The sequence below is a fragment of the Schistosoma mansoni genome, chromosome 1, assembly GCF_000237925.1.
Source record: "Schistosoma mansoni strain Puerto Rico chromosome 1, complete genome".
In the NCBI taxonomy this organism is placed as follows: Eukaryota; Metazoa; Platyhelminthes; class Trematoda; order Strigeidida; family Schistosomatidae; genus Schistosoma; species Schistosoma mansoni.
In genome coordinates this window covers 15,689,295-15,702,234 of record NC_031495.1, presented here as the reverse complement: position 1 = coordinate 15,702,234, position 12,940 = coordinate 15,689,295, and the positions used below count along the sequence as shown (strand labels likewise).

The following is a 12,940-nucleotide window of genomic DNA, read 5'->3' as shown; positions in this document are numbered from 1 at the left end:
ATATATATTTCAATTTTGATATCAACTCCAAGAGAGTAGTAGATGTCATAGTTCTTTATTTATTTTCTGAAGAAGTGGCTTACACTGAGTCGCGAAACGTCAGAAAATCTAATTTTCCTACTCACTGGGATATTCCAAATATTATATATATATATATATATATATATATATATATATATATATATATATTATTGAGCCTCATACCGTTGAATAGCGATTCGAGTTGTTTTACTATGAACTAACAGCAAAAACAAAAGCCTAACGAAAATGTAAATGCAAGAAGTTGGGTATAGAATGTGAGAAATAGAATTCCAAAACGATAGATAGGATCAAATGATTAGTTGATGTAAAAAATAAAACAACACTTGGAGTTTTTCAGCTAATGAATGAATTGTGTCATTGTAATAGATTTCTGGTTATATCATTTATAGTCTTCAATCTTGGTTAGTAACTATTGAATAATCTTCAGTTCAAAAATACTATATGCCATCACATAAAACGAATCAATAGTTATAAACTTCTTATGTGAATACTTTTAAGGTTATTTATAAATTTTAAATTACTTATGATACATCTTTAGAACATTTGATATTCATTTGAAAAAAGGTGTTGTTTATATTTTGTTAGATTGCCATGTGCAATTAGTTAAACAGTCTACATTAAATAAGCGAATTTAATGTAGTTTAGTAATATTTTTTTGATATTCAACGTTGAATAGCTTTGGCATTTTAATAATCATCACTTTTTATGAGAAACTTTGGATGGTGGCCAGTAGTAGAATTCAGGACGAAACGGGCATCCTGGTTCGACCGTTAACCACCATCCATCTCTGATTATGAATGCTTATGACCTAAAGGGAAATATTGAGGCAATCAACACATGGTGAATATATGCCGAAACAGACTGATCAGTTATACTTCTGGATCCAAACAACCAATACAAATCAATCTTTAACTTTTAGCCTATCAAAAATTTAACTGGTAATTTTATAGTCGATATCATGAGTCAATTGAAACTAGACCACCATGGAAAACCTGGAAGCACTGGACGGACGTTTCGTCTTATTGTGGGACTCCTCAGCAGCGCGCATCCACGATCCTGCCTCACGAAATTCGAACTCAGGACCTATCGGTATCACGTGAAAGCGCTCAACCACTGTTAATTATCTTGTGTACTTTTGAACAGCAATGATCTAAATCTCAGCTCTGTGTCTAAGGGTCACATATGTAAGTTCTTACTCTACCATGCCGGTAACACATTCTTTCATACTCGTTAAACTAGTTGTTACTACTTCCTTTCAATTAGTTAAATTATTTTAACTAATTTTCATCTCATATTTTAAATATATTTATTTCTTTGCATACTCGTCAAATAGATAGTTACCTTGTAGATATTCAGTTCCGCTAAAGCATTTTCTTCTTAACTTTAGACCTATTACATAACCATCTTTCGATAACTATGATCCCCCAAATACTGTATCATACAATCCTCCTCATACTTTTCAACAGACTATTACACTTCTAATTAAGTCATTATGAATAAAATATTACCAAATGAATAAACGACATCATCAATAAGATCATTTTTTTCCGGTGAATTACCTTTAACTCACTTTTGTTTTGCCACTGTCACAACACATTTCTTTCATTATCTCATTAATAGTTTCTATATTTATGTTATTTTATTATTATTAATAAACTAAACTGTAATAAAATTGAAAGGATTCATAATTGACTTTTTAAGACAAATCATATATGAATTAAATTTTGACAAAATTAGTTAAATCAAATAATAACAAAAGAATACTAGAAATTAGTCTTTAGTAACCATTCGATTGAATCTATTCAACTGTGTAAATTATTTTTAAAAAATTAAACTGTTGATATCAAATTATGTCCTAGAAACAAAATAGGTGAATAGTTAGCTTGTACCTTCTTCTTCTTTTATGAAATAATGATTTATAATTAACCTTATTCAAGAATATAAATAATATGTTTACTATTATTATTATAATCAGAAGGGGTTTGTGTAGTGGTCAAGCTTCAATTGACTCATGATTATTATCATGAAAGGTAGACTGTAAAAATTTTCAATTTCAATGTAGAAACCATTAAACATTTAATCAAAAAGATCAATGATAAACATGATAGTAACATCTTGTTTTATTAAAAAAGTTAAAAGTCAATATCATGATGAGAATGATGAAAAAAAGTTAATTATCATTTCAATCAAAGATAATAAACATTAAAATAAATTCAATTCTTATCCTTCCTTATAAAAGACAAATTTAAAGAAAAGAGTTTAATTAAGATAAAAAGAAAAACTCAACATTAATATTTGTTTAAGTCTATTTACATTGTAATATCAAAAAGAGAGAGAAAAGGATAAGGTTGAATGAGGATTTAACTAAAATAGAAAAATTGATTTTACTTTGAATGATTCTTATTTCAGTTGTTTTCTCAGTTATAGATAAAGAATATGTATAAGACTCCTGGAAGAAAAGTGTGATGTGCGTTAAAAAAGAAAAGAAAAAAACGATTCTTATCTTTTGAAGAGAGACATTGATATTTCATTGGTTTGTTTAAAGTTTAAAAACAGTTTATCTGATATCGATAATAAATGCTGGTCACTCTTAACGAATTTTCTGCTGGTGGATCACTCATGATTATAGTAGCATATTTTGGAAGCACTCTTAACACATATATTTAAATTATATTTATCAAAACATTCAAAGTTTCGATGAATTTTGTACTATTAGATGATCAACATTATTAAACAGAACGTTCTAGATCTAGACGTAATACACTTTCCGCTATATACTTACATCCAATTTCTCATAAATAAATAGATATGATCTGAAAATTAAACAAAAACATAACAGGACTCAGTAGATAACTGGAGAGCGTAATATCGTTTGAAGTGAACGGTGCTGGGTTCGAGTCCCAGAGTGGATATCAACTCTGAGACGCAGGCACATCCAGTTGACGAGTCCCAAATAGGACGATACGTGCACTCTGGATTCCACTGCTAGCCACCATCGATCTTTCCTTATAAAGTTTGTGATTTAAGGCAATATCGAAGCAATGCGCAAAGGATTCATATATACCAACAAGAGATTGATCAATTTCAGTTCTAAACAACAATGGGAAGTTTCAAACAAATAATACCAAGTGCTTCCAGGTTTTTCATGGTGGTCTAGCTTCAATTGACTAATCATTTCAACTACGAAAATACTGAAATCTCGACAAAACCCCTTCTGATTAAAATCATTTGCTCACTAGTAGCTGACTTCAGGAGATATTTCCTGTAGTTCTAGTGAGAAGCAGTGACCAATGGAGGTCAACCACGTCTGTTGTGAGATATCAACACACTGAAGACAATTGGTGAACGGTTGCTCAATTTCGTGGATTGGTTGAAGTTACACATTAACACCATCGGATGCCGGCTCAAATGTTTAGTGGTTAAGCGCTCGGGCGGGGGACTGATAGGTCCTGGATTCGAATCTCGCAAGGCGGGATCGTGAGTGCGCACTTCTGAGGAGTCCCACGATGGGACGAAACGGCTGTCCAGTACTTCCAGGTTTTCCATGGTGGTCTAGCTTCAATTGATACATGATCTCAACTATACAAAAATTTTGATCGAACTGTCAAAAAATTACTGTTAGCGTTTCGTGAAGAGATTGGAATATTTATAGAACATACCTATTTACAATTACATATAAGTTTATAGTTAACATGAATACTACTGCTATTTTTAGTTGAATTACACGAAAATGTTAAGGTTTTTTTCTAAATATCACTAAAACTCTTTCTGAATGACACTGATAAGCTGAATATGTCTTTGAATTCATAATTATTTCAATCAAACGATTTATTTAATTCATCCAGTTAGTTAAAAACTTTCATAGTTACAATTTGATTAAAATAAACAATTAACAAGTAAATGATTTTCCGCGGATTTTATAATTCGATTGGGTCCAAGATACGAACGAACAAGAGATTCTCCTAATATTAAAAAGGTTTTCCATTTGGACTGAATAGATTAAAAAAACAATACAGAACTCCACTTTAACAGAAAACGTATCATACGACCTTATACGTATCAAAAAGATTAGTAAATAAGTAACTACTACAGTATATATAAATATTCTATTAGATAAAACATTCACTACAAATGAATCTATATCTGCCGTACTAGACATTTCGTACCTAAATAAGCAAGTAATTTAAACTTAGAAAAATCCGATCGATAATCGTTAGTTAGTGATCAATTTTTACCAAATATCTTTAGTTTTTCTTTAGTACTGAAATATTTCAATTGAACAAAGACGGAAGCAGAAATTTTTTTCAAATTTTCTCAATTATTCCATTCAGTAATTATTTAGAATACACGAGAAAGTAAAATCCACCAAAATATATATACAAACAAATACCCTAGTAGTCATTAGCGTCATTGTAAATGAGGAAGAAATACTTATATTGGTTTGTCACCGAGTATTTAAACCATGCCATGGTAACTAGACCTCAATGTTAATCGGTAGGATTTTAAAATGAATTAGTGTAGAAAAAATGTCTATACATTTGATTGATATAAGCTATAAAACAATTAAAATGTAGAGGGAAATAGACAATTATGTCATTCTGAACCTTATTTTGAGATGTTAATATGAAGGATCCATTTATTCTGGCGTAAAAGTTGTGAAATAAAATAAAATAACTAATCAATTTTTCATGATTTTCATCTGTTTTTACAACTATTGTGGTGTGGTCTACTTATATCCATATAAGTAGTATATGGCGATGGTCAGACATATAATGTATTTTGGCAGAAGACCGATAAGGAAAGAACTGAAATGAAGCGCAATCAGTAGGCAAATGCATGAACAATGGAATTAGAGAAGATGAACTGATATTTGCACAAGGAACAGTGAAGATTTAGACAATTGTTTGTTATTTTGCAAATTAACTGTTTATTGTATGGTTATCAGAATTTAGTGAGATAGTCTGTAATTTGTGCTTAAATACATTCGATTGTCCCAACTAGTGTTCTGTTCACTGCACTATTATTACACTACGATGTTAACTATTATTGAATAAACTATATCTGTAGAAAAATCATTCATAAAATCCAATAGAACCAGATGTACAGATAGCACAATCTGAACAAAAAAATATTATAAAATAAATCAATAATTAAAAAGAGAAAAAAAAGAAACATTAAACTAATTAAAAGTTACAGAGGTCAAACCCATAAAAATACTAAATTAATTTTTTTTCAAAAAAGAATAAAAATAAAAAAACAGAGAAAAACCTACTGAACAAAGTAAACGCACATTTTTTTTATTTAGAATTATTGATTAAATGTAAGTTTTCTCAATAAAAATACAATTGAGAACAAAGTGTGTATCTATACCCATTAGTAAAATTCTACAATCATATTATAGTCATATTATATGTATGTTATTATATATATTATATCCCGACAGTTGCTGCTACCTTGACGTGGTGGTCGTGATTGCCTATCGTGATAAACCAATCGAGCTATACTGGCTGGAACAATCGTTCCTCGAGGTCCTACCATGCCAGACAGGTCGGTTGAAGAGCGTTGAGACTAAAAGCAGCAAAACCCAAGGTCCGAAGGCGAAGTCGTACTGCTGACTGTACAGAGGTGTGACAGCAGTAAGGTGTTTCCTTCAGACAACCAGCATGATAGCAATGCTGCCTTCCCACCAGGAGTGGTGGGGTTAGAAAAGGTCGACCCTAAAAATGCACACCTCGCCTTATCGCACAGATATCCGTCTCCGGCAGTAAGGTCCCGACAAGTACGGAGCTAACACAAAATCTACCCGCAAAAAGGTCGTGTGTGACCGACCTCAAGCACGCTCTCAGGTCATTAAGACCACTTCTAACCCAATTTCCTTTTCAGGTACCTCTAAAAGAACCCTTTCGTGGTGATAACTGCCCTCATACCTCTAACAGCACTCAAGACCACTGTATTCATTATCAATCTCCTTCTTCAATTCCTATTATTCTTTCCATATCGACTTTTAACACTAATCTTCCTCTTACGGTCTCCTTCTCAAGTGTCACCATGGCCAACGACTGATATATATTATTATTATACATTATATTATAGTTTACTTATAAAGTTTATTTCATGTATTTAATTAATCATTTAAAAAAGCAGTAGTATATACAACTTCAAAGAATTGTCTCTATGAAGTCAGGTTTAAATAAACTGAATTAATTTAGTGATTGATAATAAATGTAATTAGACTTTATACAACGTGTGAAAATTGGAAATGATTAGGTAACAAATAGTCCACCATGATAACATAGTTCATGTAAACAAATTCATGTATACTAGACAAGAATGAAATTACACTATGGTTACTATTGTACGTACTTAGGTTATTTATTGAACTAATTAATTAGTATGAACCAATATCTAAGAAACAGAATCTGAGACGGTACATAATAGCATGGTTTGACGTGTTGTACTCGAGAAATCAATAGTTTCATTTTAATGTTTATGTATATAAGGATAAACAAAATAAGCAGTGGAATTCAGGACGTACGCTTTGTTCTATTTGGAACTTATCAGCTGAATGTATCTAAATCCAAGTATTGATGTATCCAGAAGAAATAAATGTGCAAAAGCTGGGAAGCATTCAATGAATGATTAATAAGCTATTTGTTCTCAAGACATAAAATTTTTGTGAAATTTTTCATTATTTCTACTTTAAATAGAAACTATTATTCAGATAACAATTACACTAACAAAATTAATGAAGATTTGTTCAGGCCCCTTCAAGTATAATTTGAGAATCAAAAATAAAAGGTTCATAACTAAAATAACTGCTGTCACCTTTATCTGATCATATTTCTGATATAGCTTACTCTTAGCCGATCAGTAACAGTAATTAAATCCCTCCTTTAATGGTGTCTGCTAGCTGATTTTATTGCGTAATAACGCCAAATCAACCGTAGTTTCTTCAACATTCCTTAACAAAAAATCTTTTACGCCTAGAAGGCAAAAATATGATACAAAAAACCTACAGCTTTACTAATAACTATGACCTTGGGAGAATACGGCGAAATAGGAAACTCAAAGAAGAAGCACACAAGCAGGAAATAGCAAAGATCAAGTTTTTATTAGGAAGCGTAGGTTGTCTTTGACTTGATTATTTGTCAGAACTACAAATTAATAGTAAGCAGAAAAACTTAGGCAAATCGAGAGCTCCCTAGCAGTTTCAATGAACATTACTCCTAGTTTCAGTGACAAAACTGATCAAAGTCGGTGTTCGATTAAATCTATTCTTCACCAAGAAGACTCCATCAAAATGTGATAGCTATCACTAATCAGGCTATGTAAAAATGTGTTTTGGGTATAGCTAAAGGTTTTGAAGAATCACATTGAAACTTAAGACACTAAATATGAACAGAAACATTATATTTCTTAAGCATTAAAATGTATGTAGTAACCTAATAAATAATTTTAATGAACTACATGAAATATATCTAATCTAATAATGATCTTATTCATAAGCTGACATCACCTGCAAAAGAATAATAAAGTAAGATGCATTGAACAACGTTTTCTCGTGAGTTTGATATTTTTAGTAGTATGCCCATTTACATACTTACATGATACTAGACATAAATAAGATCTTTAGTCCTTACAAAAGACATACTTTCAGTTTCAGTCATACTTGACAGTTGTCCAATAGGGTACTAATGTGCTATGTGCTACTGATGTCGACAAATATAAGTAGTATTTATCATCAACCGAAAGTGAAACACCTGGAGATAGAAGGTTAAAAAGATCAGAGAAAAGAGAACGAGAATGATTGACATGGAAATGAAAGAACAATAACGTCTGAGACGATTGATAGCCATTTTGCAAATGAAGTGTTTACTGTGAGCTTCTCAGATTTTACTAAGAGATTCTGTATTTAAATACTTCCCATTGTCCCCACTTGTGTTCTCAATCACTAAACTATCAATTACTGTATTACTTAATTTATACCTGATTGATAACGAAAGTTATGCTTTACTATCAAAAATTTGGGGAATTCATTTCTAAACCAATAATTCATAAGTATGAGATGATTTTTCATTGAGTAGTTAGCTATACATGAATCTTATAACACAGGATATTTAAATACTGGATATTTGGAATGAATAATATTTTAAGTTAAATGCGTTAATCTGGACAGTTTTATTGAATAGTCTACTGTTGTATAACTAACGAATTTCAATTTGGAGACAGAAAAAGCACATTGAAAAGGATGAATGAAGCTTTTTTTTACTAATCGAATAAAAAACGAAAGCTACTGTTCTATGTTTTTTTATAACTGTTGAAACGCCACATCATCTATGTTTGATAACGTTTTACGTCATTCTTTGGTTTCAATTAGGGTTATACCTATCTTAAAGTTACAAAATCACATTGGGAATAGTTTTCAATTCAGAGAATATGACTGAAATAATGCTGAAATGATGTTTCTATCGATGATAAACATGATCAACAGGAATACGTTCTGATATCAATATGCTGGCTATATAGTAATTAATATTACTCCACCTTTTTAAATTTAATAAACTAACTGTTTGAAGCCTTTGCGTTGTGATTGATTATTGATTTTTTTACAGTGAGGGACAATATGTGCATTAAGAGTCAATAAAATCCTATTAACCAGAAAACCAGTGAAAAAAATCAATACTCAAAAATGATCAATTTCATTAGTGACAGATTATGCAAAATCTGGATACAATTTATGAGTTTCCTTTTATAAACTACATGTAAATTGAATTAATGATGTACTGCAAATAGGTAAGTGGCTCAAATGTTTCAGCTAAGGTCTGAAAGTCTTAATTGATGCTATGAACAACGTGATAAGCCCTAAAGGGTACAGATTTACAATAACTGAAAAGGGTTAATAATATTCAAGCAACCAGTACGCATTTTGGTCACATAAAAACATATCCAAAAATACTTAAGATTTTCTTTTAGGTTTGGAAGATATATACAAGTCATAGAGAAGTTTATTCATAAACGACAAGTTGTAGCAATTTTTTGTTTAGCTCAATTCAACGGTTTACTTACTTACTTACGTCTGTCACCCTCAATGGAGCATAGGCCGCCGACCAGAATTCTCTAACCCACTCTGCCCTGGGCCTTCCTTTCTAGTTCTATCCAACTTTTGCTCATTCTTCTCATGTCTGTCTCCATTTCTCGACGTAATGTGTTTTTTGGTCTTCCTCTTCTCCTTTGGCCTCCGGGGTTCTATGTGAGCGCTTGCCTTGTGACTCAGTTGAGTGCTTTCCTCAATGTATGTCCTATCAACTTCCAGCGCATCTTCCTCATTTCTTCCTCCGCTCGAATCTAGTTTGTTCTCTTCCACAGTAGATTGTTGCTGATAGTGTTTGGCCAACGGATTCGAAGTATTTTGCGTAGACAACTGTTGATAAACACCTGTATCTTCTGGATGATGGCTTTCGTAGTTCTTCACGTCTCCGCAAGACACAGTAGAACTCTCTTGATATTCGTATTGAAAATTCTGATCTTGGTGTTGGTTGAAAGTTGCTTTGAGTTCCAGATGTTCTTCAATTGTAGATACGCTGCTCTTGCTTTGCCGATCCGCGTTTTCATATCTGCATCAGATCCACTGTGTTCATCGATGATGCTGCCCAGATATGTAAAGGTCTTTACATCATCCAAAGCTTCTCCGTCAAGTGGGATTCAATTGGTGCATGTTGTGTTGTATCGGAGAGTCTTGCTTTTCCGTTTGTGTATATTGAGACCTACTGCTGCTGAGGCTGCTGCTACACTGGTCGTCTTCTGCATTTTTTGTTGCGTGTGTGATAGGATAGCCAGATCGTCTGCGAAGTCTAAATTGTCCAGCTGCATCCTAGCTGTCCCGTGCTTCCCTCCAGATGTTGACGTCTTCATGATCCAGTCGATCACCGGGAGAAAGAGAGAGGGTGAGAGTAAGCAACCTTGCGTGACACGGGTCTTTACCTCAAACGAGTCAGTGAGTTGTCCTCGCTCAAAAAATTCTAACAGTTTGCTGACTTGTACCTTATAACCTCCCCCTTCTTAAACTATCTACTGATCAAAAGTATCATATTCAGTGTCAGTTCCAAAATATATTCATACAGTGTTCAGTTCGGAAAAACTTTTCTCATTGATCACGGATATTACCAACCAATTGGAAAAAAAAATCAAAAAAATCATGTAATGACATCAAATTTAGACTTTTAAAAATGAAACAATAGTAATTAATGTAAGGGAAATAAACATATAAAAATATCCTTAATAATGATTGGATGAATTCAATATGAATATACTTTTAAACTTTTACTCAATTATGTTAGCTTATTGATGAGAACATGTATAAACATTAGGAAATATTATACAGTCATAATAATTCGATTCGTTCATTTTTATCTTATCAGTCAAACGAAGAAGGATATCAGTTCCCTTTTAATGTACCACCCCTTTTCATAAGTATACATGTATCTATGTATAACGATAGAAAATAACATTTAACATACTGTTGTGATAATTATTGTTTTCCACATATATATTTAAAGATAAAAAACAATTCATGTTTACTGATAAATAACACTTTCTTAACATATTTACTAAAGGAGAGTATAGAAGAATACAGGCTAGTTAAAATACATTTACACATTTTCAAAAGACTAAATCATAATTAATTTTAATAGAGAAAAAACTATGGGACAAAAGGTTCTACGGAATTGTCATCATTTTAAATGGATCTGTTCAATCATGATTATAATGATAACTATCATTATAATACCGAATAAAACATTTTCAATGACTATACATCATAATCCGAAACCGGATAGTTTCTATGATGATATTAATAATGATGATAATGACGCTGATGATTCAACTCTTATTAATAATAGTTATCAAAGATATTTAAGTCAACAATCATTAAATCCATATCAACATGAATTATACAAATATCCTAATAGTATTACATATAAACGTGGTCCATCTCCATCAGCATCATCATTTAGAAATTCACCATCATTTTCATTTAATGGTGATATGCGTTCAATTTCTAATTTACGACATATGATGTCTGGTGCTAATCCATTAGCAGCATTTGGGTAATTTGTTTTAATTAATGTTAATTTAAACGAGAAACGCAACACCAATTTTTTTTGTTATTCATAAGAAAAAAGATTGACAATGAATAAAATATACCCCCCCCTAATAATTTGGTTGTTATAAGAGGATACTTTAAAAAAAAGAAAATAAACGAAATTACTGATGATATACATAGTTTTTCTTTTCTTCTTTAACCACAATCTGAATAGAAATAGAGATACAGTAGTGAAGCGAAAGGTAATAGGAAAAAATTCGGAATTGATTTATGAGTTATACTTTTGAATATACTTGTAATGTTAATTGTTTAAATGAGTCAAAAAATATGTATAAATTAACCAAGAGTTTTTGTAAGTAATAACTAACAAAAACAACATTCTAAATTAATTACAGGATATTATGATTACTAAGCAAAGATGGATAATGGCTAGCAGTGAAACCCAGGGTGCGCGTTTCGTCCAATTTGGGGGCTCATCAGCTGGATGTGCCTGTATCTCAGAGTTGATGTTCACTCTAGGGACTCGAACCCAGTACAAATAAACAACAACAAGTGAATACTATGATTACTATTTTCCGAATACATTTTTATTTTTATTCAAAATAATGCTCTTATGCATTATGTTAAGCCATTCTAATAGTTTTACACCATTTAAATTGTGTTTTTTTCTCAAATTAAATGTATTAAGAACTCTGGGATAAAAACTTATTTACGATGAACAGATGAGAAGCAGTGAATATCTTATTTTATGAAACTATTCTAGTTGTTTCCTTTCAGTTATAGCATGCTCATCCATAGGCTCAAAAAAGACTTAATCTAAAGCATTTATAACTCACAGAAAGCATAATACCTTTGCATTCCTGTATGTGAATATATGATGGTTTACATTTGCAATTTGGTAAGTTTGCAAAATATACCACGATCATTATCTAACACCATGGTTTGTAATTGATACACTGATGACATAATAAATACTAACGTTCACTTTCGAGAATTCATCTAGAAGCTAATCGGTTGAAAGCTCATGATTATTCTCTAGATTGATAGTTTATTATTACTTATTTCCATGGATGGATCAGTGTTAGATTACCAATGAAAACCTGGAAGAACTGGACGGCCGTTTCGTTGGATGCCGTAGTCTAGGGGTTAATCATTTAAACGTGAGACCGAAGATCTTCGGCTCATGTCCCGTGTGCGGGATTGTGAATGAGCACTGCTGAAGAGTTCCATACTAGGATGAAACTACAGTCTAGTGCTTCCAGGTTTTCGATGTTGGTCTAACATTGATCGATTCATGATATCAATTAAAACTCAAAAATGTCCACCACCCAATACTGATACTTATTCTCAAGTTAATATCAGTTTGTGAATAACTAATTACTCCCGCCCAACTCATTTACTTAAATAATATTCAATAATCGAAAACTAAAACTAGAATTATTCAAAATAAATTGGATATAAATGAAGCAAAAAAAGGGAAAGTTTCCCAAAGATAAGAATGATATTTTTACAACTTTAGTTAATTCACTTTTAGTGACAGTTAACTGATATACGTCTATATAAATTAAACTACTTTTCTTTAGAAAAATTAAACAGGTTTCATTTATCTCCATTGGTAATGATTTCATTCCATCACATATCACTACTTCATTAGAATCAATATACTTCTATATATGAATTAAAACAATACGTTAATAGTAGTAAGTGTCGTTATTGTGCATGTTGATGTGACTTTTTTTAATTCGTGAGCTTTAATGCACACCACAAATATATATGTTAGTGGTAACATTTACAGTA

General features: G+C 31.6%; 1 protein-coding gene across 1 annotated transcript in view; it reads left to right on the top strand.

The window, feature by feature from the left end:
* Smp_133260 (hypothetical protein) overlaps nt 1-11,151 on the top strand; it is a gene marked incomplete at both ends in the record, with an annotated part of 13,968 nt that extends 2,817 nt beyond the window's left edge. Inside the window, one exon of the mRNA XM_018793422.1 lies at nt 11,010-11,151. Within this exon, the coding sequence (XP_018647936.1) occupies nt 11,010-11,151 (142 nt within the window). The remainder of the gene's footprint in view (nt 1-11,009) is intronic.
* Nucleotides 11,152-12,940: the final 1,789 nt, after the last annotated feature.